Source organism: Alosa alosa, chromosome 6 (genome assembly GCF_017589495.1).
Source record: "Alosa alosa isolate M-15738 ecotype Scorff River chromosome 6, AALO_Geno_1.1, whole genome shotgun sequence".
Classification (NCBI taxonomy): Eukaryota; Metazoa; Chordata; class Actinopteri; order Clupeiformes; family Clupeidae; genus Alosa; species Alosa alosa.
The window spans coordinates 25,322,351-25,348,183 of NC_063194.1; the positions used below are offsets into that span (position 1 = coordinate 25,322,351).

General features: G+C 44.0%; 2 protein-coding genes across 4 annotated transcripts; both read right to left on the reverse strand.

The window, feature by feature from the left end:
- Window positions 1–631: 631 nt before the first annotated feature.
- On the reverse strand, window positions 632–16,808 carry micall2a (mical-like 2a). 3 transcript variants are annotated; one of them, XM_048246879.1, is made up of 19 exons: window positions 16,436–16,808; window positions 15,832–15,880; window positions 12,556–12,697; window positions 10,079–10,260; window positions 9,566–9,696; window positions 8,823–9,464; window positions 8,146–8,465; window positions 7,691–7,772; window positions 6,398–6,600; window positions 6,001–6,123; window positions 5,739–5,879; window positions 5,312–5,515; window positions 5,120–5,181; window positions 4,797–4,920; window positions 3,078–3,180; window positions 2,685–2,758; window positions 2,128–2,242; window positions 1,866–1,912; window positions 632–1,764 (listed from the first exon to the last, which is right to left on the reverse strand). In XM_048246879.1, exons 1-19 carry the CDS (start codon window positions 16,753–16,755, stop codon window positions 1,679–1,681), a joined length of 3,150 nt encoding a protein of 1,049 aa, XP_048102836.1. In that variant the 5' UTR covers window positions 16,756–16,808; the 3' UTR covers window positions 632–1,678. The 3 variants fall into 3 exon arrangements, with proteins under 3 accessions (XP_048102836.1, XP_048102835.1, XP_048102837.1); XM_048246878.1 differs by having other exon boundaries at window positions 5,312–5,518; XM_048246880.1 differs by lacking the exons at window positions 15,832–15,880; window positions 16,436–16,808 and adding an exon at window positions 12,862–13,003 and having other exon boundaries at window positions 5,312–5,518.
- Window positions 16,809–18,816: 2,008 nt separating this feature from the next.
- Window positions 18,817–21,526, reverse strand: si:dkey-43p13.5 (homeobox protein unc-4). The gene is made up of 3 exons (XM_048246675.1): window positions 20,871–21,526; window positions 19,896–20,053; window positions 18,817–19,719 (listed from the first exon to the last, which is right to left on the reverse strand). Exons 1-3 carry the CDS (start codon window positions 21,106–21,108, stop codon window positions 19,276–19,278), a joined length of 840 nt encoding a protein of 279 aa, XP_048102632.1. The 5' UTR covers window positions 21,109–21,526; the 3' UTR covers window positions 18,817–19,275.
- Window positions 21,527–25,833: the final 4,307 nt, after the last annotated feature.

Sequence of the window (25,833 nt, forward strand, 5' to 3'; positions counted from 1 at the left end):
TTCCCCAGTATCATTCGCTAGCTCTTTCTCAGCGAGAGAGAGAGAGAGAGAGAGAGAGATGGGGTTCCCGAGTTCATGATCACAATTTCATGCATCTTAAAATTGGGGATGGGTGGTCTATAAGCAGTCGCATGATATTAAATGTGAGTAAATTATCTTAATGCATTTTCGTTCTAAAACCCATATTAAGTGATAGCCACATAAATGATCATTTTCAGGGTGCGAGCAGGAATGGAGGCAGCAGAGCCCAGTGAGAGAAAGAGAGAGAGCAGAAGAGGAGGCTGGGAGACATTCGGAGAGAAACTCAGAAAAATGGGTGACTACAGAGTCTTCTAAGCATTTCAAATGGAAGCTCCATGAGCTAACCGCTACATATTATAGGTATTTCAGTTGGAGGAATTAGGCAGAAAGACCAATACCATCACACTGCTATCAGGACAGTTACTTAGTCTTTGCACAGACACTGAATGCTTGAGGCTACCAGCTAACGGGCTATGGCTCTTTTAAACAACTACAAATGCATAAATGACATAAGCATGCATCAAAACCATAAAAAACCAACAATGTAAATGTAGGAACAATGCATACAAATCATGATTAAGTCCAAAAATAAAAGTAAGTTATATTTATTTTCAAAAACATGATTAAAGTTAAACAAATATGTTGTTTGTAGACATTACCATTCCATTCATCAATCAAACATTTAAAGATTTCATTCATAACATTTCCTTTGTTTAATAATAACCCCTTAAAAATCTTTAAAACACTGCTTTTGTTAAAATGGGAATTATACAACTGAACATCGAAAGAATTTTCATCGCAAGCATTAAAAAATACACAACTTAGAGGATGCATTACAGTGCATTTAGGTTTCATTAAACCTGGTTAATATTTAAACCCCCTTATAAACTGTACTGCATAAGCCTCTCCACTACATAATCTGTGGATGAATTTAACATTCCAAGGCATATATGAAATTAGCTCAGGCATAAGTAATTTGTGGAGAAGAAAATGGGATTTGCTGCTGAGACTGCTGCTGAAGCTATACTGCCCCCCTCAGCACTGAGATGGAATTACACCCCTGACAGCCCTTACAAATGTGAGTAGTGATGTAGCACTTTCCTAGTCTAATTGTTCAGTGATACACTGGCTACGACATTTCATTTTCAGAGAGACTTCTCAAAACATTCATCATATATCACTATAAAGACATTATTATTAATTGTGATTAAATTGCTTTGAACACAAATAAAGAGAAACATGTACGCCATTATTGTTATTATTACATACTTATTTACTCCATACCTTCATAAACCCAGATTAGTGCAGGAAAGTTATTTTAACTTAATACTCAAAAGAAAAGGGTATCTATGAGTTACATTAATTTCCTTTTAGGAGTAGAAAACGTGAATGTAGATAAAACAGACTAACATGAGGTAAAGTATATATTAAAAACACATATAAACAAAAATCAAACCAAAACAAAACCAAGACTACTGTGATGCATTCAAAAAACCCTGCTCTGCTAAGTGGTGGAAAAACCTACAACGGAACACAAACAAGCCAACATTTCAGTGCACCGAGTCTCAAGCCGTGCAGCACCGCAAAACATGAGCACCTCCAACAGCCTCGTGTGGGCCAACTGGGGACTAGCCCTTTCCCATCAGTCTGCTGCTGATCACCCCTCAGCCACCACCCTCTTGCTCTTCCTCCTGAACAGTTTGGAGAAAGATGACTGCCTTTTGCTCTTCGCCCTCTTCATACCTGAGGAGAGGAAAACAGCGCTCAGAATAATACTATGCACATACGTCACTGCAATAAGCTGCAGGTCAATATGTACAGTATGTGAATTGGGTTCTCTTTACCAAGATTCTGCATCATTTCATTTAACTGCTGGTCCTCCTCCTCTTCCCTTGAGAGAGAGAGAGAGAGAGAGAGAGAGAGAGAGAGAGAGAGAGAGAGAGAGAGAGAGAGAGAGAGAGAGAGAGAGAGAGAGAGAGAGAGAGAGAGAGAGAGAGAGAGAGAGAGAGAGAGAGAGAGAGAGGTTAATATCACGGCTCGGGCAGATAACAAATGTCTTAAGGCTGATCATTCAGTGAAGCAGTGAGGAGGAAAATGGCCGCTCACCTCAGCCGGTCCTGATCCAGGCCTTCCACGATGGCATTCCGGTCGTTGATGATCTCCAGGAGTCGGTCCATCAGCTCCGACTGCTGCCGGCGCTCCGACTCGCTCTTCAGGTGTTCTAATTCACCAGGCAGATGGGAAAAGGGATTCAACTAAAACCTCTATGGCCAAATGGGAAGGTTGTGCTTAATTTACCCAATATATCTACTTATGCACATCCTCACATCTATTTAAGATCACAGTGGAAATAAACACTAGGACTGTGACATAACCGGGCTACCAAAGCAGTGAGATACAAAATTAGCCAAATTATTTGTACAGCACTTTCATGACTGTATTGCAACTCAGGGATTTGAAGTAATTGCTAACTCCACCAGATGCATTGTACCCAGTGCACTGTAAGTGATTAAACGAAGTGAGCTAATGTTTTTTAAAGCCTTTGAGCAGTTCACGGCAAGGCTACTCTGAAATCTAATGCGCTCTCAGGTGCTCACAGCACAGGTTCCCTTTCTGCGGGCTCAGGTGTGAAGGTGTGAATGCTGTTAGCCGGGCCACCCTACCTGGCTTGTCCAGCAGCCTCCGCAGCTCACCCTCCACTCCAGGCTGCTGCTCCTCCAGATCCTGAGTTCTGGCTCTGAGATGGTTGGGATGAGGAACAAGAACCTTTTTTAAATTCCAATTCCACATTCCAAAATTTAAATTCCACTAGTACACAAAGACCATGCATCACATACAGTCACCACTGAAATGGTAAATAAGGATTTAAAAAGCCTGCATTAGTCACCGCATGCCACTACTACATGACTTTTCTCACCATCCTTCAGTCTGCTATATTCTTAACATGATTACCCCATGAAGCTAGACAGTAAACCATGATCCCAGGATGCAATGATCTCTCTGATGGTAGACAGAGAGATTGTGAGTGTTGTGGGGGGGTGCTGGGGGGGACCTACATGTAGACCAGCTCCGACTCCCGCCTCATGTAGCCCTGCTTCTTGCGAATGAGATTGAACCAGTCAACCATCAGCGGGTCCATAAGGAGGTCCCCTCTTCCCTCTGTTTGCACAACAAGGAATTCAGCAAGAAGTATACAAAAAAGAAAAACAAAATGTGCAACAAACAAACAAACAAACAAACAAACAAACAAACAAACAAACAAACAAACAAAACTAAATATACACAGAGACATAAGGTGTTTGACAAGCAGCTCCACTGAAAAGACAAAACACAGATTACTTTGCTGAAAAATGATACAGTTTGCACACAAACACCCACAAAGTGTACAATTTGCAACTCTGTAGAGTACCGGTACTAGCCATTTTCTTTTCCTTCTAAATTAACCAGCTGTTATTGACGGACTTTGCACTAGGGCCTTTAACATAGAAATGGAACCCAAAAACATTGCAGATAACTAGTCTGTTGAGACAAGTGACATTTCTGTAATCTTACACTCTTCATGCCCCCTTGAGAAATTCCTTCACATTTTATGAGGGCCACGTCTAGCAAACACATTGATGCTGTCCAGTGCATAAGTGGCCACTGAATATTGCCTCGGGGTTAGAGTTGGATACATGATGGCGCCGCCACCGCCAACGCCACCTCACTCACACACACACACACACACACACGAGAGGCAGGGTGTTGAGATGCAGGTGGACCTTTTTAAATCCCACTTGCTGCGATGGCTGCGACAGGTGAGTTGAACAGAGCGCCCAGAGATATTACTGTGCTGGGACTATGGTGACCTTGAAAACAGCCAATCAGGTAACCTCCCTCTCCCCCCAAACCCTCCCCTGTCAGGTCCTCCCCATATCTGTCGTTTGCCATTTCTACCCCCACCCTTCTCCCTTTATCTCCCTCCCTCCCCATGTCCTCTCATAGCCCCTTTTCACTCCATTCTCTCAATTCTTCTGCACTCTCCCTCTCCGTCTCACCTCTATATCTCTCTCTCTCTTTCCCTCCATCTTTCTCTCTCCCTCTCCTCCTTTCTCTCGACATTCCATCCTATGCTCGGGTCCCTGTGGAGTGGGGGGAGGTTCCCTCAGTGCGGTCCATGTTCCTCGCCTCATTTGGCCCTGACGGCTGGAAATGAGTCCCCTTTATTGGTCACATCCCTCCCCTTCAGGCGGCGCTGGGATTCCATCTCCCCGGCGGACCGGCTCGGCTAACAGGGTTGGAATGAGAGCACAGCTCCCTGAACTGCACACAGGCAGGGGTGTGTGCGTGGGCACACACACACACACACACACACACAGAAGAGAAGGGGCCGAGTCCTTTTTAGTATGTGCAGTATGGTACATTACCAAAAAAAAGGGTATCAAATCAAATGGGGGAGAAAAGAAACCCCTGGCAGTTTATTTGGGCAAAAACAGCCTGAATGCAAAATGTGTCCTTATGCCTGCTCGCTCTTTGACTGAGAAGATTAGTACTAGACCAATTAGACCATTCACAATTCTGCAGTTATATTAAGAACCCATACACCTGAAAGTCTATTTTAAACCCACGTCTAGGACGACACCACACACAGGGGATCCCTCTGGAAGCTAAAATGGGACCAAACCAAGTCTAAGATTAAAAGGAGCACATCTACTACTGCTCAGAGTCTTCACCAATTAAGTGCCATAGCTGCCCTACAGTGTGGATGACAATTACAGCAGCCTTAAGGTCATTACCTTCCTCACAGCTCCTGAGCCTCTTCTCCAAGTCCACCCCCTCCCTCTCCAACTCGTTCAGGTTCTCCTCGATCTCCCCAAGCTCCTTCACAATCTCATCCATCGGAACGTGATGCGTTTTGGCCTACAATGTGGAAGAGAAATGTTCAAAAATGGCGTCTTAGCCTGCACAATAATTGTCTGAGAATCACTAAAAGGGCTGTGATGAAGTCTATCAATCATATTTACATGGACATATTTATTGATATTGTCTATATTGCCTCAATTCTATTAATAATGAATGAAGTGATGGAATTCCCTTTCTGTGATAACAGATGACTTACTGGTGACCTCACTTTAGTGACAGAAGCCATTTCCTCTGATGAGTGATGTCCATTTGTAGAACCTAAGAGAGGGAAAAAGGCCAACATGACCATTCATGTTCCTATATTATGGAAGTCTAGAATATTCATCACAAGAAAAGTCCATGAATCAAATTAGTATGGAATAGCTTGATGGTGTGGCATAAGGCTTACCCTGTTCAACAGGAACTCTATGAGGTGTATGCTGTGCAGATGGAGTCTTGTGGTTGGTGGACTCACTTGGAGACATGCAGACAGTAACTGGGGTTACCCAACGCGGTGTAGGTCCAGTGGACTCACTTGGAGAAATGCGGACAGTAACTGGGGTTACCCAACGTGGTGTGGGTCCAGTTGATATAGAATCCCCACTCCTAGATCCTGCTTTTTGAAAAATAAATGCCAAACATATGGATTACATCCAGAGGGACATCACAAGGACGGAGGCAAAGACAGAGAAAACAAAAACAGTTTGTACAATCGATATTTTGTCTTGGCCTTCTTTGCAATTTTGTTAATTTATGTCCATAGTGAAAATATAGATACAGAAATGATATCTAAATAGGGCCCATGTTCTGGAGTTTTCCTTTCAGACAGAACTTACCAGCTCCAGCTGAACCCCTACGCGGCTGTTTGGGTGAGGAGGCTCTATAGGGTTGGAGTTGGACATTGCTGGACACAGGGGGTGTCCAACAGGACAAACCATTCGATGAGCTATTAGCATGGTGGCTTCCATTTTGTGAGCCTGTGGATTTGAGGATCACATTAAAGACGATTTCATCAATTGAAACAACGGTTTAATTAAAAAAATAAATTCAACCACATAAACATAATCTGTTTACAACTCATTCATTTTAAAACATTACCAAAGCCTGCAGACCCACGTCGCCGCTGCTTTGGAGACGAAGCTTTGACTCTGGAGGGGTCGCTGGCTGAGGAGCTACTGGTGACCGCAGCAGTCTGGTGGGAGGACGCTGACTCTGCTAAAGCTTTTTCACCATCACACACACAAATAAATAATGAATAGTGCCCATTTCATCACAGCTCGAAGAATAACTTGGACATCATACTAATGGACATGTACACAAAGACATGGCCACTCAATGTCCCAACCCTTTGGAGCACCCAGGCTTCTTCAGAACAAATATCTGTGCAGACATCCATCAGCCTAAACAGTGACTTATGCGAGTAAGGCACCAGACTCTAAAGAGGTAGGAAACAAAGCAGAGATATACAGATGATTCCAACAGATAAAAGCTTTACCATAACCCCCTGAGCTTTTCCTCCCAGGCTGCTGGACAGAGGGGGGTCTGTAACTCCTGGACCCTGATGAGGAAGGGCTGGTTAAGGGGTGGAGCTTATCAGAAGTGGTCGAGGTCACGGTGATGCATAGACTAGCCTTGTAGGTCATAGTAGGCTTGTTCTCCACAGGGTTGGGGGGCAACCCTTTAGCGGGTTCAGGAGATCTGGAAGAGAAGAGGCATTTTAGAGGATTAAATGAACGAGGTTCTCTCTGCATCACAAGCTTGGATCCTTTATTCAGTTGTGTGGAAGTTAAAGACAGGTTAAAGGGAGGGAAATAAAACAATTGTGATGTTCTCTGGAGCAAAAGATTTAATTGCATGATCCATTGTTGCTTGAATGTGATGCAGTTCATGTTGTGCAAGACAGCTCATATTGTGAGTGTCTGATGAGGACCACTTCATTCATGAGCATGCTCCAGGGCCATGGGGTCAAATGTGAAGGAGTAGCTCATTAGTCACCACTTCTGTAGGGTCTTCAATAAGCTCACAGTCTCAAATCTGAAAATGTTCCAATTCTGTTCCTATTCAGCCATGTTCAATGTGAGGAAACAACTAAAAACACGGAGCAGTTCTGTACTGCTGCTGGCATGCACCCCCTTACCACAGAACTGTAAGCAAACGCCGCATTCAAGACTTGAGGCCATTGGTGACATACTATTATGACCGAATTGCTGCCTTTGTTCTCTTTGTCATCATTCAGTCTGCAGTCAGTGATATGATGTTCCCCTCACCCCATTTTATCTTCTTCAGAGAACTGAGTAAATGATGCCAAGACGTGAAAAAAGGAGAGTAGAGATTTGCCATTCATTACCCACCACAACCGTGACAGAGCAGCATTACATAGTGACATGGCTCATATTTACCTTCAGAGCTTGAGTTTGGAAGAGAAGGATCAGATGAGGGCACGTCGGGAGGTGGTTGTGGACAGTGTGGATGTGTTTGTGTGTGTGTGGATGAATGGGGGCAAAACTGTGTTGCCCTAGGGCCCGGCCTTAGGCGCAGCACTCCTTGGGACTCAAGAGGACCGGGGACAGGGCTCCTGGCTGCACGCGGAGCCAGTCAAAGACTAAAGCGATGGGTGAGGCTGGACGCTTCAGACGGCGGCTAGAAAGAAAAATACCCGACCCACCCATCAACGCTCAGGCTCATGCTCAGCATCATGGCAGACCTCACCCGGGTGACTCTCCCCTACTTCTTCCCCTTGTGGATTAGCAAGCATTAGGGATAAACGATGGCAGCAGATCAAACTTACTTCAGGCTTGGTCCATTTGAGGCGGGCTGGAGCTTTGATCGCCAGTCAGCTGCAGAGACGTCTAAACCAGCTATGGGTTTGGCTGCAGGAGAGGAATGCAAAGGCAAGGCAGACAGAAATAAAAGATTAAATATAGTCTGAGCTTTATATAGCAAGCAGTAATCACCTTGTTAGAGGGACAAGAAAACCCCCGAAAAAAACAAGGACCATAAATACACAGCAGTCAGCTGCTCCTTTTTAAGATCTTTCAAGAATCCAAGAGAAAAGAAGAGAGACAAAAAAAGACCTACTTTAGCACAGTCAGAACATGCCTCTCTTTGTCTGCCTTTTCAGCCTCCCAGCATTTCAATTTCAGGTTTAAGAAATGTTTACCGCAATACTTCATCATTGACCTTTCCATGCAACATTCAATGAACTGCAATCTACAGCAAAGGTCATCTGCTGAAAAAGCCAACCTTTGGCACCGCAGGCGAGCGCAGAAGACGAGGAGGAGGAGGCAGTGGTGGCCACGGCGACGGGGCTGGGGGGAGCTCTCGCACTCGCTCGCTCTCGTTCCCTGATGGCAGCCAGCCAGAGGGATTCCTTGCTGCTGCAGGAGGAGGTGGAGGTGGAGGAGGAGGAACTGGTGCTGATGGCAGGCATGGGGGTGGGGATGGGGGTGCTAGTGGTGCTGGTGGTGGGGTGTGCAGGGGCCGCCCCACCCCCCGCCGTGCCTTGGCTGCGTTTCTCCAGCCTCCAGCTGGGCGCCCCGGCAGAGCACAGCCCCTTCCCAGACCTGCGGAGACGCATGCTTATTCTATTAGGTTAACAATTTACACAATTAGCTCGCCAACGCACTTTGTGGCAGTCGGAGCCACATTGGGTGATTTATGCTAATTGTCTGCTGTGTAATCAAATATGCTAATGAGGAAATCTGGCACCCCTTTTAATTGATAAAATAAATAACTAACAGCATAAAAACATACAGAAGTGAATATATTACCCTAGCACACAAGACATTAGGATATTAAATGATTACATTTGCAGTGACGTGGCGAAGATAGCAATGCCATCATTAAAACCTTTATTTTTTATGTAATTGATTTAAATTAACGAGACAATAATTTAGGGAACAAACGATGAAAAACCTCACCAATTATTATCAGTCCTGCAGCCAAACTGATACGCTGTGTTGTTATTGTTGCAGTTCCCCTCGCCCAGTTTCCTGCTGATCAGTGCCCGGGCACGCTCCTTCTCCTCTGGCTTGGACGGAGCTCTGGACGGGGCTGTGCCAGCTTCTGTTGGCATTGGCGCCGGCCGATGGGCAATAGATTCTCTTAGAGGCTGAGCGGAGGAAAGCGCCGGGGCTGGAGCTGAGGATGGAGCTGGAGCTGAGGATGGAGCTGGAGCTGAGGATGGAGCTGAGGATGGAGCCTGGGTGGAGGACTGGAAGAACTGCCGTCTGGCCGCCTGGGTCCTCTGCGCTGAGGGGGTCCATGGCTGCGGCGCTGGACTGGGCTCCACGGGCCTGGGAATGGCTTTCCCAGGGACAGTTAGCATGGAGGCGGTCTTTGGGACTGCAGGCTGGGTCTTGTCATCTTTCTTTGGCACCTGTAGCTGCACTGCAGGAGTAGCAGGAGTAGTGGGGGGTTTTACAGGGTCAGCTATGCTCTTTTGTGCAGCTCTGGGAAGTGAGGACTTGTAGCCATTCTGGTGTGCATTGCAGATAAATGTCCCTGGTTCAGGTCCTGTCTTGTATGCCCCTGGCAGGAGAGGGTTCGAGCATTCACTGCACCTATAAGAAAGATTCCTGAGTTAGGATTGCAGAAAAACACACTCTGTAATAAAAAAAATGAAGTTTATTCTCTATATTATATCAATGGACAGATGCCTTACTTGAAACAGCTCCTGTGGTACAATTTCCCATCCACTAGGTGGCGCTGCACCAAATGTACATGGGTCTTGCAAACAGCACATTTGCTATTCAGGGTGCCAGTTTTATTAGAGCTCTCCACTAAAACAGCCTTCTGTGAGAGCCAGACAACAGTGGATAAAAGTGGATTAGGCATTTTATACAGGCGACCTTTAGAAAGATGAGCAATGTAAAAAATTCTGTCTGTAATCTACCTCCCTGTTTACCATAAAATATCAATATAGCCTGCACTGCATGAAGCACAAAACAAGCACTATGGATTTACTATTATCTATATATATAAAATAATGGACAATATACAACACAACATAGTTAATGTACTATATACACAATACTCAATACAGTGACACAATCGGAACCAAATTCCTTGTGTACTAACTCACATGGCCAAATGAATCTGATTCAAAGTATAAAGCCAAACTTTGGCGCTCATATGTAGTGCCTTGTGAAGAGCTCTGTGGTGTCTTTGGCTGTACCTGTTGGGCAGCTGGTTCTGGTTTAAGCTGTGGTGACGGTTTCTGGATGAGTGGGGCTGGAGGACAGTTCTCGATGGCTCTTTTGTGGCTGAAGACTTTGGAAACAACCGGAAGGTTCTTCTTCTCGGACGGCTCCTCCTTGGAGTCTTCAGCAGGTCTCTTAACACCGCCCACCCCTCCAACTGGAGACGCAGCAGAGGAGCAGAAAATGACAGAAATTTAACAGAATGACAGAAAAGCCAATGGATCAAGTGTGCTGTGTTGTGCTGTGCTCTGCGTATATTCAAATCTCACTTAGCTTAAAATATAGCAACTGCCAGACTGGGGGGTGGTTAGACTAAAGCCTAGTTTATGCTCCCTTTTCATTCGAAAATGAATACTTTTGTTTCATGCGTTGATCCGTTTCGTCTGTATTCGTAAGCTTCGTAAGAACGGACAAAATCAACGCCGAGAACGGACAGAGGCTCTGTCCGTATCAGCTTTTTAAATCTCTGATGTTAACATAGAAGGTATACAACTGTGTCCCATCAAAAACATGCTCATATGCTATTTTAAACGACCATTTACTACCCTATAATTAGGCTGGGGAATAAAATGGCCCATTTTAGCAGATATTTAGCGCCCCCGAATGCTTATCAATAATTAAGTGACCTTTACGGTTATTGACCGCATCCGTTTATGCTCACTCATTCCCAAAATGTACTTTTATCTGCTTGGATATATACCACACCAGTATTCAAGAGAAACACAATGTACTCCATTAATGGATCTGGGATTGTAAATAGGGTTGGGCACCGAAACACGGTTCTAATATGGCACCGGTGCCGACGCAAACGGTAGTAACTGCATCGAATAACAACGTGGATTTCGGTGCTTAAATAGCGTTTTATTTTTATTTTATTTTTTTAATACGAGGCATCACTGCATGTCATGCGCCATCTCTAACGTCTTGCTCTGATAGCAACACATCCAGATACAGTTAGCTAACATAAACACTGGATGTATAAACCAGAGGGGTGCACCATATAGGCGAGTGGACAGTGTTTGACAGCTTGCGTGAGCCCAAGTAGCTTACTTTAAAGCGATATCGTGAGCTCCTGTCAAAATCTAGCAGTGCGCCTAACTACACACAAGCAAAAGGCTATGAAACAACATCAACAGTAGCCTATACTTTACACAATATCCTTGCTAATGTGCTAACTGGCATTTATTTGTAGGGTTGGGTATCGTTTGGGTTTTATCCGATACCGGTGCTAAATCGATACTTTTAAAACGGTTTTGGTGTCGAAACCGTGCCTGAACCGGTACTTTGTTTTTAAAATGTTTTAAATTAAAATGGTCTAAAGCATGAATTGCTTTTTTTTATTGATAAGACAAATTTAAAACATGAAATTGAACTGTTATATTCAATTTACTATCAATATCTCATTGCTGTTGTTAAAAATATCATGCCATTATCATAAGTTGTAAGGTGAAAACTTTATTTCACGGTGTGTTATAAACAACATAATGGCATGATATTAATCTTTCATGTGCATGAGGCCCATATAGCATCACAATGAATATGAAGATCATGTTAAAAGTTAGCTGGCAAAAACATAAATATGTAGGTTACATACCTGATGTCACTGAGCTGTCAAAGAGGCTACGAAACCATCTCCGTACATTATCGCTAATTAAACTCAGCTGACTGGTGTTAGCGTATAGCCATAGTTGCTGTTAAAATGCCTACTAGGCTAGTGCTGGGAATCTAAACACTTCAACACCGACATGTAGCCTAACATGTTAAAAACTATTGCGTGTTATGGGTTAAGACATGACATTTCTTGAAGCATTTGGGAACACACTGAATTAACTGGAAAGTAGAGTCCCTGTTAGATAACCTTGCTTGCAAATGCCATTGTCCATGACCTGGCAGTTCTATGGCAAGCTGTTTTAACATACCTTATGGCAAACCGCCTACACTGGGTAAACTTGAAAGCAGAGCTAACCATTGTGTGTGCATGCATGGCAAGCTGTTTTAACATTTAAATGTATTATTCGTAGGAGCAATGAGATATTGATAGTAAATTGAATATAACAGTTCAATTTCATGTTCAAATTTGTCTTATCAATAAAAAAAAAAAAAAAAAGCAATTCATGCTTTAGACCATTTTAATTTAAAACATTTTAAAAACAAAGTACCGGTTCAGGCACCGTTTCGGCACCGAAACCGTTTTAAAAGTATCGATTTAGCACCGGTATCGGATAAAACCCAAACGATACCCAACCCTAATTATAAACCACTCTAGCCAAAACAGAGAGCACTGTTGACACCATTATTTATTTCTATTATTTTACAAAGCTATGCAACACATTCAGGGTAACCAAGCACCATGTTTTGTACCTGTAACAACTGAGAATATAGATTAAGACATAATAAAAGTATCATGCTATTCGCAAACTATCTGTGAAAGTGTCACATAACAGCATCGTACTTGGGGAGCGGCCATTGAAGTAGTTGTAGTACTGGGAGACGTAGGTGAGAATGCTGAGTCGGTCAGGGATGCTCAGGGCCACCATATCCTCTGCATCCAGCAGGGCGGGAATCCCCAAGTGCTCCTCGGCCACATGAAAGGCCTGCAACAACAACGCACAGGAAAGCATTTGGTCATACAGTATGTGGACAGAGATGGGAAACCATGGCATCAGAAGGGGGGGGAAGAACACTCCAACCATTCACTAAACCGGTTGATTCTAATGAGCACAACTCTCCGGTAGAGGCAACACATGGTAGGACTTACTTTGTGAAGCCAGGGTTTCCCACCTCTAAATGCCAGCTACAGTGTTTCTGTTCCAAATGTGCTTCTAAAGGATTTGAAGTGTGGATGCAGCGTATTCTCGGGGGCCATGCTAGGAGTCATGGCCACTGAACAGCCCAGGCAGTGTTACACATACAGTACATTTCCTTTCTGAGGTTTATCAGTGAGCTACAGCTTTTAACCATTTAGAAGATAAGAAAGTTACATAGATGGGAACCGGGCCTCCTTGATGTCAATCAAACTAGGGGACATGCGTCAGTGGCCTGGCCTGGCGGAGGCCGAGGAGAGGGAGTGGAGGGAGGGGTGCAGAGGTAGGCTAAAACTTCCACATATCTGATTAACACTAGCATGATAAGCTGGTTTTGTAGATTACAGCGTTAACGTCACCCAAGGAACACACTGACCCTGTGCTGTTACAGTAATATGGGAGGTTCTGAGAATCTTAAGACCAGATGTGCAAACAAGAATTAAACTTAAACTAGGCTGTATATACTAGGCTGTAAGTTGCTATTGATAAAAGCATCTGGAAAAGTAACAGTATACTTACAGCATACATACACATTACACACTGTTCATACAAAGTACACTAAATTTGAACAGCAGAATTTACAGGGAAGAACTATGATTTATGCTGTTAGCCATCGTGTATGACCTCACTGTGATCTCTAAATCATGAAGTCAGTTTGAAATATTTATCCAAACTACACACACTGTACACTGACATCTGAATAAATACAAGGCCAAGCTCCTGCTCGGCTGCAAAACTGTACCCAGAACATACCAAGCCTTTGACAGCCTCTATCTGAGCACCAGGGAGCACGAAAACGCTCTTGACCTTTAATTTAAACACAGCTTTAAATATTCCGCTGCAGTGAGGATACATTTGATTGTTTTACAAGTGGCACAGTGCCGCTTTGGCAACACTCAATGGTGCTGTAAACCTATGGTTTCCCAATTAACTGTAAACACAGGACAGACCAACAAAAAAAAAGAAAACCGTTTCCCAAAATAGAAAAGAAAAAGTCCACAGTGAAGCAATCTCTCTGCCCCCCACGCAGAGAAAGGTCTGGGGCTGGGAGTGAATAATGAATAGCACACTTCCTGTGCACTCGCAGGCCTGGGAGAAGAGGAGGATGGAGAGGCGACGTGGAGGAGGAGTGTGGCGAGCATTGTTTCAGACCCAGCGTGGACAGGCTCATTAAATTTTACTGCTCGGCCTCACACAGGAAAGGCAACTCCTGTGTCGCAGCAGCTGCGAACGAGAGGACAGGAAAGAGCTGCGGCCATCTCCGAGGTATTGGTATCTCGACTAGCAACAGTGGGGAGGGATGGAGAGGGAGGGAGGGAGGCCTGCACCGAATGCAGTGACGGAACTGGCCTTGAACTTCAGAAAATCTGAAAATAAACAGGAAACATAGCACTTCGAGCAACGGGGAGAAATCCAAGTGTTGAGACATTTCAAACTTGCAAAGAGGCTGACAACAACACAACACATTGCACTTGGGCAAAAGTGTCAGTAAAATAAATAAATCGATATTAGCACTTTATATCTAGACATCCAAAGTATTTTGATAACACCACTAAAGTGTAGCATCCAGCTAGGCCACTGTAGCTGATCATGAATGCAGTTGATCAACAGCAAAACAACACACAAGCAGAAGTGCAGTATATACCAGCACAAGGCACAGATCTTTGCCCAGGTAATGTAAGTGAATCTAGATGGCAGGGATCATGTATCGCCCTCATATGACAGTAAGCCTCATTCATAATGGATAGCCCGAAGGTACTCCTGGTGGGTCGCGTTGCCAACAGACATAGAGAGGCTGCAGTCCTAGGCTAAGCAGCATTTTGAACACCGACATCAAAATAAAGTGTAAGACTCAGTATGAGGTCTTTTAGCCTGACTGTCCAGGGTGAATAAAGAAGGTCTTAAATAATGGAAACGTCCCAGGTGGGCAGGCTGAGGTATTCAATCACAAAAAGACCCTACACACTTCCTTGCAGGACAGGAAGCAAGGCAAGATAAAAAGAAATATAGGCCATGCACTGGGACAAACAGTGACCTACAGTGTATAAACGCTGCTGCCTGTTGAAATGTGGCTTAAACAAACAAACATACACACACATATGAAAAATCCTAAATTCGATCTAATATCTAATTTTCAAATAAATACAGTCTCCTGAGTAACAACAATCAACCAACTTCCAAGTCTGAACTCAACAGGTATCTCATTAGGCACAACAGCAGCACTAAAACGAGTTCACAGAGATGTAGTTCTTCATTACTGCTGAAAGGCGAGAATGGAACAAAGGCATGGACTTTAAAAACAATGGCTGAAAATTAATTGAATTGAGATGAATACATTGATTATAAGTTTTCCTTGCATGTTACAAAATAAATGGAGCCCTTCACAAATTAAATTATTAGCCCTACGAGAATAAAGACAGAATTAAATCAGTCAACAAAATGTCATCTTTGATAAAAAAAATGGCCATGTGGCCTCCCTGTTGCTTCAAACAAAGTGTTTCGCAAAAGAGGAACAACAAACTTATTTTAGAACACCATGATATCACATGCAGCACACCAGATGGAGCTATCAGTGTCAGCGTGTTTTAACATCTCCATTGGCCTATATTTTGTCTTTAGATAGACATTTCAAAAGAGGAAACATGAAAACAACTTGAATTGACTTGGGGCCAAATGCATTTCACCAACTGGGCATATTTTAAAAAACAATGTGAGAAAGACCATGTCCTGGGGACAATGCAGCAATGTGTAACTTGCTACTGCAGTCGCTGACACTTAATAAACATACAGTAAAGGGGAGAACACAACTGTAGTTATAAGTATGCAATCTTCTACAACAACTTCTAATTCAGTTAAAGTATGGGGATATTAATGAGTGAGGAAAGGTGACTTTGTAACAACACCATGAGGTCAGCAAATCTTACCAGTTTGTTGTTCTCATAAATATTCTCTTTTCTGAGAGACTCATAGTTTCTGTAACAGAACACATGAATACAAGTTACTTCCCTACCGTGAAGCAAAATAGCTTACCTTCAAAGCTGTCTAGGCTACGTGACATAACACAGGAACACACCTCTGTAGGCAAAATTAGCCTACAATGTTTGGGAGATATCTTTGGGACATGTTTTGGAGATATCACGATCTGAAAACATAGTAGCCTACTTGTAAGTAGATCAACTCAGTGTCAGTGTCATCAACTTACAAAGATTCATACATAGTAGGCTAGAGGTCCACTGTCAGTATCTCGACTACCTCCTCCCAAGTTACAAATGCGAATGCTTTGTTTGTAATCAGTTAAGCGAAAAGAGAGACCAAGACACTGTAGAAATTAGACTAGAGAGTGGAGTAGCCCGGCTCGGTCGGGATGTAGGTTATGAAACTTTTCAGCTTACAAGTTAGTGAACATCCTAGTCAGGTAACATTATTATTTAATTCAAACAACCCTTCTCCATCACTGACGCAAACTGACCACACCGTGATCATTACCATCTGGGTTCACAATAACAAATGAGCATAAAAAGTTCTTACATGAGATCCGGTCTGTATTTATGGATCAACGCACAGAACGCTAATCCATCTCTGAAAGACGTTGTCATGTTCGTGATTACCACATTTTTGTAGCCATCACACTGGTTCTTGCACCACTGTTGCAGCGCCTTGATGGCAGCCATCCTCCCTCGAGGGTGTCGTGGGAGCCAAGAGCGAACAAGTTTGCGAAGTTCAGGAGGACCCCAAACAAAGGATGCAGCGTAGCCTATCTGCGAGAACTGTTGTGTCCTAGTGTGAGCTGCCAGACAAACTAGTGCGGGAAGTCCGGGAAGTCTGCTAAAACCACGACCGTGTCTCATTAAATGTAGCCTAAAGAGCAACACAATTAGCCCATTTAACTAAAAGCACAAGACTGGGCTACCTGTGAAATCAAATCGAGGCGACACAAGTGGGAGGGACCTTAATTTAAGATTTGTTCATTAGGTGATTAAATTGCGTCTCTTATTTTGATACCTTGCGTTGTTAAATGCAACCAAACAAAATAACTTCAACACTGACTCACTAGTTATTATTTTGAAGGGGTTTGTGGAACTAGGTTTATTGCCCGAAAACATTTTAGATTATTATTGTGGTTGAAAAAGCAAAAGCGCGCGGACCTTTAATGAGCAATTTAATTATGTTGACAAGAGCCGCTAAACAAGCTCTCTGATTTGAATATAGGCTAGGTTTACTGCAAAGACAGAAGTAGGTTAATGTGTTTAAAATTAACAATGAACGCCTCTGTGTCCGTTGATTCATTTTGGCAAATAGCCAGCTCATTGGAGACATCACAATGCTAACGACTTTAGGCCAGGCCACAAAACCAGAAGTAGGGTAAATGGACTTAAATCTAACCTAGCCTAGGCTACCGCTAAATGGCCACTGGTCAGGTTAGGCCTATAAATTAGCAACATAGTTAGGTCTAAAACAAATTTCCTTGCGTACGTTGGCTACTTGTTTTTAGAAGAGCTTCAATCGTGATTGAAAGATTGTGGATAACCTATGTAATGTTTTAAGTCACCTCCGTATGAAGTTATTTGCTGGTGCAATCATAATGTGAAATGTATCCAGCATTGCTGATGTTGATCATGGCATAGGTGAAGTTGATTGAAAGTCTTCTTCCACATTGTTCATTTGTTGTCGACTGCAGCACTGTACATGATCGAGCATCTCTTCTAATTTCACTTCCACTTCCCTCACACTCACTTCCACACACTTAATTTACAGGGTGAAACAACTGTGTGCTTTACAGCATTAAGAAAGTAGGACGAACCACAACATACAGTAAACTCATTGCCAGAGGAGGGCACTCTCTCACTAAGCACAGGCTAAGGCCTCATAGTTCTTTTACACTTCCTATGAAGCCTACCATGATTTCATACAGTATCTTAAAATAGCCCTTACTGTGCCTGCGGTTAAAAATGAGTTGTTAAAAAAAACAATTCAATATTTACAGACCCTCCAAAACACACTAAATAGACACTCTCTCACTGACAGAAGTTTGGTAAGACAAATATGAGGAGGTCCTAGAGGAAATACTGTTAAAAACCCTGAGATGTATTTGAGAAGAAAGAAATGTCAAGGGACACTACTATGGTCATCATTGAAATAAATTCTCGCTGATGACACCTCTGGACAAATATTTCCATCAATTCCTTCCAAAATAAGCATCAATCATTGCATCGCAGATAAGCAACTGAGTGTAATACAATTATTTTTCAGATGTGTCACCATTTTCAATAGCAGTACTTACAAAACAAAAAGAGAAATGTAAGAGGGAAATTATATATATCAACACTAAATCACTTCACACTGGACCATCTTCAAAGCTGGCAGAGACAAAAACAGTCTAAGTATGTTTGCATTTGTAATCTTCTGACGAGTTGCTCTGTCAGGGAGGCCAGTCATTTTTCAACCATGTCCATTGTTTCCTCTGTAGGGCTTGTGGCAGCTTGCAGGCATCCTGCCTCTGTTGGCTGCAGAGGTAACCGGATAGCCAGAGCAAGATCAGCCATCGATGAGATCACTGAAAACTCATCAGAGCATTTCCTCTCTCAGCAATAACACTGACCTGACACCACGACTCACAGAAGAGCAAGATTTCTGATGGATTCCTGTTACACAAAGATATTTCAGTGCAGTGCATGCAAATGCAACACTGAACAAATATATGGCATTTAATAAAAAGCAAAACTGATTCTGAAGGTTCTGTATGAAGTTGTAAGATAGGAGCATTTTCAAAAAATGAAATTGTATTTTTAATTATCTATTTACAGACAATCAACAGAGCAGTACTTAAGAATATGAAATACATTTCATATGAAAGTAAAAAAAAAAATGACTGAATGAGTGAATTTGTTTGTGTCTCTAGGAGTGGGGGTCTGGGGAGTTCAAAAATGAAAGGCAAAGATAAATAAAAATGTAAAGCAAAGTAATAAAGATGTAGCAGACTGTTCCAGCCACATTCAACTTTCTGGCATTGGATCTGTTTAAAGTAAGCAGTAAGTGATAAGCAAAACTAATTAATGGGTATGACATAATAAATAGACCCAATTTCATATTCAGTTTCATCAACCGAATTTACAAAGCAACAGAAAATAATAGTCTGGCTTAATGCACAAATGAGAAAGTTAATGAAATTTATTTGATAATATCTACAAAGTTATTTGCACACCAAAAAGAAAAAGCGCAGCCTCACTGGCCCAAATCTTTTCTGCAGCAACAAATAAATAAAATAGGAAACTGCATGGCTCTTAAAACATTCTGTGTTGTGGTGTCTGAAGATCAAAATGTGTACCTATGTGGCCCATAGAATGTAGCACTGCCTCAGTCACTCCCCCTCAGTCACTCCCCACATCTGTAGCCGCCACCTGGGTTTGTAGCCGTCTCTGCCACCCAGCTTTGGCTACCGTGCTGTGGATCTCCGCCTCGTAATCCCTGGCCTTGGCCCTCAGCTTGGCGATGCTGCACGAGCGGAACTCATCTGGGCTGGGCCCCCCCTGCTCGCCCCGCTCCTGACTATCGGACCCCTGGATCCCAGCAGCGGGGGCCGGAGCCAAAATGGCTACCTGGGGAGGTTTGGGCCAAGAGCAGTTTCCTCCTCCCCTCTCTGGTTTCCTCTCCCAGTGGTTTGCGTTTGGGCCCTCTGAAGGGCTCCGGCTCAGGCTGGATCTGTCCATCTTTTGTCTGTCGGCGTCGCTGTCCCTCCTGCTGCACCGGTCCCCCGCATGTCCCTGCAGTTTTATCTGCCGCCTCATCTTTGCTCTGCGATTTTGAAACCACACCTGGAGATGAAATGAAACAGTTTATTGAGCATCATGCAAAAAGAGTGTAGCTAGGCATTAGGTCAATATCATGTGCCATTTTTAGACTTTAGTGTACTGTAGTGAACGAGTGGCCGTTTCCAACTCAGGGTTTGACAGGGTGTAGTACGGACTGCTTTAGTAGAGGCTTTGCACACCTGCACCCTGGCCTCAATCAGGTCCAGCCGCAGTGCCAGGGCCTCCCTCATGAAGACGTCCGGATAGTGAGTGCTCTCGAAGGCCTTCTCCAGCTCCTCCAGTTGCCAGCTGCTGTAGTTGGCGCGCGCCCGCCGCTGCTTCACTGGCCGTTGTTCATCTGGAAACCGGATCACAGCCACCAATTAGACCATCGCCAACGGCCAATGGCGGGCTAATGGCTCTAGATTGGATAATTACTGCAGTGTTCATTAAGCCCTCTTTAGCAAGGGGCTGGGAATAATTGATTGTTAGTTACGACCTGCTAGCCAATCCTTTGTAAACATTACACTCCTATTAAAAGACGTTCAACGAGAGTGGTGAACAATTATCAGAGCTATTTCACCATACAAACTATTCCGTCTTATTACTGTATTACTTAACATGTTGCCTGCATGAATGACACATTTTACTTTACATTAAGCAGATACCAATTATATGTTATGTACATGGGGTGGGATAGTGGGACAATAATGTCTGCATGTCTGTAAGATTTTTATAACTTTGTGAATCTGTACTGTATACTGTAAATACTAATGTCTGTATTTTACTGCTCCATCTACCTGCCCACGGACTATGGGCAGAAACTAGCAATTTGCTACAACCTGGCACAAGACATCTAATGTTTTTTTTTGTGCACTGTCCCTGTCATTGTACAAAAGTTAGTACATGTACAGCAAAAGTGATCTGAGGGGAATGAATCCACATCATTGCTACCTACTTGGAGATCTACTTGGAGATCCCCCCCGTCATGAACTGGAAAACTGAATCTCATGAAAAATATGAGTGACTCAATACCAATATTTATGACAAATTACAGTCAGTGATCCACCAATTGCAAACAGTAACGCTAACCTCATCATTGGTAGTTAGCAAAAAGGGTACCCAAGTCATTTTGCCAGAGAGATGCGGCTACAGTAAGGTCAGTAGGTACTCACCCACGGTCTCAGCCAGGTGGCTCAGACCAGCGGCCTGAGAGGCCAGCAGCAGAGCCTGCTTGCAGGGCTCAGGCTGCAGGTAGCTGCGCAGGAGCTCGTAGCTGAAGAGGGGCCCTGGCAGCAGGATGGGAGGGGAGCCCAGGCGGCCGGGGAAGGCAGGGAAGAGGTGAGCAGCGGCCGCAGACGAGTGTAGAAGTGGAGGGCTGAGAGCTGTCATCAGCTGCCCCGGCCCAAACATCTCTCTGAGTGATGGGCTTGGCTCCTCAGAGGTGGCAAAATAAAAAAGAAATAAAATAAAGAGTACACTAATATTGGTCTAAGTGGTGTAGGTTGCTTTGGTTATTATCAGGTTCATCTGATAAGAGATTGAAGTTTTGTGTGCAGCAGTATAGTCCTTCTTCCTCCTCAGTGTCAACCTCTGGCTCTTCTTGAGATGCAACCACTCAAGCAAAAATGAATCTGTTCAATTTGAACTGAGCAATGCAACAGCAATTACGGGTCCAACAGAGAGAAGTGAGTTGAAGTGGTGTTTTGAATAAGTCCCTTTGCCAAGGAAGCATTCTCACCTGTCCTCAGGTGTGGTTCTTATTCCTATCTGAGAGCCGCCTCCCTCTTCAATCACATGACTCACCTGCGACTACTGACCCCACCCCTCATGAAAAGAACCGTCCTATCAGAACGAACGTGTCCACCACATGATCGATCATCATTACTTCTCATCAGTCTGTTAAAACAGTAATTCCGCTCACCTCCACCCAACACCTTATATGGCCGTGACCTCTGTATGCTAAAAGCATGTCTGTCTGTATGTAGCGCAGAGCACAGAGACAAGTTCAGACACTTTTTGCGATCCAATTCAATGTGATGGATCAGACACAGTGGTGAAAAAATAACACTGTGCCCGAGAGGTTCACGTTATGAGAGACACGTAAACAGCGCCGTGGAGATGCTCACCCATCACTCAGCTGCCAGGGGCTTGCTGTGGTTTCTGTCATGCCTGTGCTCATGGGTGACAGCTGCTGAAGACACAGCAGGAAATTAAATGAAGGAAAATTAACAGAAGAGGCGGAAAATATTCCTTAATATCTTGATGATATAAACTACATACACAAGATCAGATCAAGAATAATACAGAATTTGAGTAAGTAAGTAAGTATATAATCTTTTGATCCTGTGAGGGAAATTTGGTCTTCGCATGTAATCCTGGTTGCAAGAATTTAAAGGTTACAAGACTTTGAAGATGAAGACTAATAAGTTGCTTTGGACAAAAGTGTCGTCTGAATTACATAAACACAAACATGAAGAGGAAAACAACATTCCTTTATATTTATATATGACCAAGAACAGTACAGAAATGGGCAGCTCAGATTACGTGCAAGGCTTTCGCTGAAATCAGTAGAGCTGGGTGGTGGGGATGGTTGAGTGGAGGGGGATAAACAAACTCTGTTTACATGGTAAACACATCTCACTAATTGGCCTACACAATTGACATTAATTTACAGGCTCATTTGCTCAGTTAAAATGCTTCCGTGACATTTCTGAGCCTCAGTGATTCATTACAATGAGAGCCATGTTGATGGGCTTACCATACGGCATGTTTGGGACTCATCAATGCCGGCGTTTGTTCAAATACAGGAGTCCAAGGTGAAAAGCTAAACATCTGGAATGGGGAATATTGTAACTGGATGACGGAAAGTAAAATGGATTTTCCCACACTTAATTTGGCTCCGCCTCACTGTCTTATGGGAGCCAGTGTAAGGGGGGGGGGGTGAGATCACCTGTCTAAACAGACTGCATTGTTAAGCAGCAGGCTTGGGACAGAGCGCTCCAAAATGGGTTGTGGGTCAGGGATCTTCAGCCTTTGAAAACAGATCACTTTCACAGCCCACAGACTGCTCTGCTAGAAGAAGAATGTCAGGCCCTTTTGTTCTGCGTCAAGCAGGTAAATGGAATGTGCTTAATTCCATTAGGACACTCCTCTCCCATCTCCATTTAAGCCATTTAGCAGGGCCTTTTTCAGAGAAAAGTAATATTTAGAATCATAAGCCCTGCAACTGCAATGAGGAGATCATGAACTTTTTACCTTAGGTCCAGACTGCCTTTTAGATTTGAAGGCAGGTTTCTGCAAAAATGTTCTGCACGCACATGGAATGTTATGAGGAGGAGTAGGACGTGACTCATATTGACAGACAGTTCCACTGCACAGGACACACACACACACACACACGTCTCTTCCAGTCCCACAGTCTCGGGCCAGCTGTGGTGGTGGTGTTGATTGAGTCCCGATGAGTAGGGCATGAGAGAGAAACACAGGTGTCTCAATTAATCCTCTGGTACACATCACCCTTTAACAGCACGCCCCGGCGGGTGATCAGATCAGACAGCGCCGACCGAGCGCCCATCCTGTCACCAGTGTCACTGCTAACCGCCAGGGATGGGGCGCCGTGGCACGTCGTGCCGGCTTTGATCAGCTCACAACAGCTGGCCAGCGCGGAGCGGCAACAGCGGCGGCGGAGACGAGGTGAGGCAACACCACCCACTCTCCACACCTGCCCAAACACCACAACAAAACCCCACAAGGAGACGCAGAGGCCCAACAGGAAAATCCATATTACTAAGAAAGGGCGGCTTTCCAAAGATACTTGACCGTCATTAACACCATTTCCTTGATCTCCTTGATCTGCTGCCCAGAAGTGTGATGACACAGAGGAGACACTGCCACTATGGCACTAATAATACACAAAATAAATACAGATAGAACAGAGAAGTGGAGCCACTACTCAAGACCTCACAGGAGATGGATTTAGACTGTCCTTTTCTACAAACACATTTTCCACTAAAAAACCTTCACACTTTCCAAACTGCGACATCACTGGGCTTTACTTTGTGTTAAGAGAAGAGTGGAGAAGATTAGAGGAGTTTGTTGACTGGAAGAGTAGACAGGCTAAACAAACACTGTGTGTGTGGTGGCGACTAAACCGCCATCTTCGTTTGTCCCTGGCCCTTGGGGTAGACACAGGGATTTTCCGGGATATGAGGTAGCAGAGCTTCGCTCCCCGCTGTGCTTGGTCTGCCAGTGCTTTACCCCTCCAAAGCCCACTTATCCAGTTAATCAGCAACTCAGTTCATCCACCAGAATAGGAACCCCATTTACAAATGAGTGGATAATTGAACGGCTTTGGGAGCGACAATGGCGATGGCTCACATGCGGTCCCCCTATTGATCTGTCAGGTACTTTCAGTGCCAGTGAGTCCTCCAAAAAAGCCATGCAGAGCTTAGCTAACAGCCAGAGTATCATCGGTGGACTTACAGATACACCAGACAAGCAGAACATTCTCTTCGGATTAAACACCCACCAAGATTTCACCTCCATTCTACTGTGGTGCCCAAATCTAAATAGGCTTGTTTCAACTGCTGTCATTCTCTTGAAATATAAAAAGGAATACAGACACATCCAGAGAGCAAAGATATCTGTATTTATTTTCAATGGGACTCTAATCTCAATTGTGGAGTATAAAAAAGGATCGTATGAAAGAGAAAGCTAAGCATGGCACAAAAAAATACAACAAAACCTACGGGGTAACATCAGTAAACAATGAACACATCCGTCTCCATTTGTTGTGCTGCTTCATTCAAGGCACCATTAACCAACTCAAATGAGCTTGGTGGCTGCTCTTTAGTTTAGCTTGAATTCTCTTGATTGATCCATTTCTTCGGCGGGATCATAATTTAGTCGAGCTAATTGCTTTCTGCTGCAGGCTGATTTATGATGCATTATCACTTTAGTGTTCTGCACCGACTTAAGCAGTGAAGCAGACGCTTTAGAGAGAAGAAGAAAAAGAAAGAGGAGGAGGAGGAGGAGGAGGAGGAGTGGGGGGTTGGAGATAGGCCTAATCCTCCTCAGGAGCAAGACAGGGGGCCAACCTGTCTAACTGTCTGTCCTCTGTTACAAAACAAGGTCACGCTTCAAACTTCTATCCGGAAGACGTGTGAAAGGAAACAAATTAACCACAGACAAGTGGACATGGAACACTGTGAACTTCAACTCCGAAGGGTACCGAGGCTCTTTATATTGAATCGTGTTCTCATTTGAAACCAAGGATGGGGATGGGGGTGGGGGCTTTCTGCAAAACTATCGGATTTATTCTTGGATGTGTCAGCACAGAGCCCCTGGAATGACAGAGAGCGTGAACAACGCTAAACGTCATTAATACTCGTCCATTAGAGCGACTCTTCAGCTGATAAAGCATTTAGCTGAAGATAAGATGGATGATTATCCTGGCAAAGAGTCATGGGAAAGCCATCCACGCAGCTCTACTTTTGTCATCCAAAGTGAAATTTCACTCACACGAGATCAAGGTTCAACTCAAAAATGTTAGTAGTAGTGTCCATGTTTTGCATACAACAAAGATATGGATGGGAACCCCTACAGCCGGCAAACTGTTAACCATCTGGTCCCTTTTAATGAACTTGTCAGCAATTTCCATTAGCTCTGAATACCAGATGATTTAGAGCACAGAGGTCCACACTAAAAACAAAGACATACAAAAGGGTAGTCTAAATCTCAGTGTCAGATAGGGATAGGGGCCACTGGTGGTAGGTATGATGTGTTGTGTTGTGTTGGGGTGGATCCTGCCCTTATCCTTCTTGGGCTTGGGTTCCCCCCACTCACTCTGGTAATTGTATCTCCTAGTCAGCAGCATGATTGGTTTAGTCCTGGATCACTGGCAATGGGCTAAACCTGAGAGCCCGGGCTGCTTTTCATGTCAAAACCTTCAAGAAGAGCGGACGCGATCCAAAAGCAATCACACTTTACACTTCAAAGCGCTAGGGGAGAAAGGGGGCGAAAACCGGTGCACATTTTTTTCTTCCACGCTAGCCAAGCGCAACTCAAGCGTGGAGGCAGAGGAGATGATCTAAGGAGAAGGCTGCTGTCGAGGGGAAGACAGAGGCAACAGGTGTG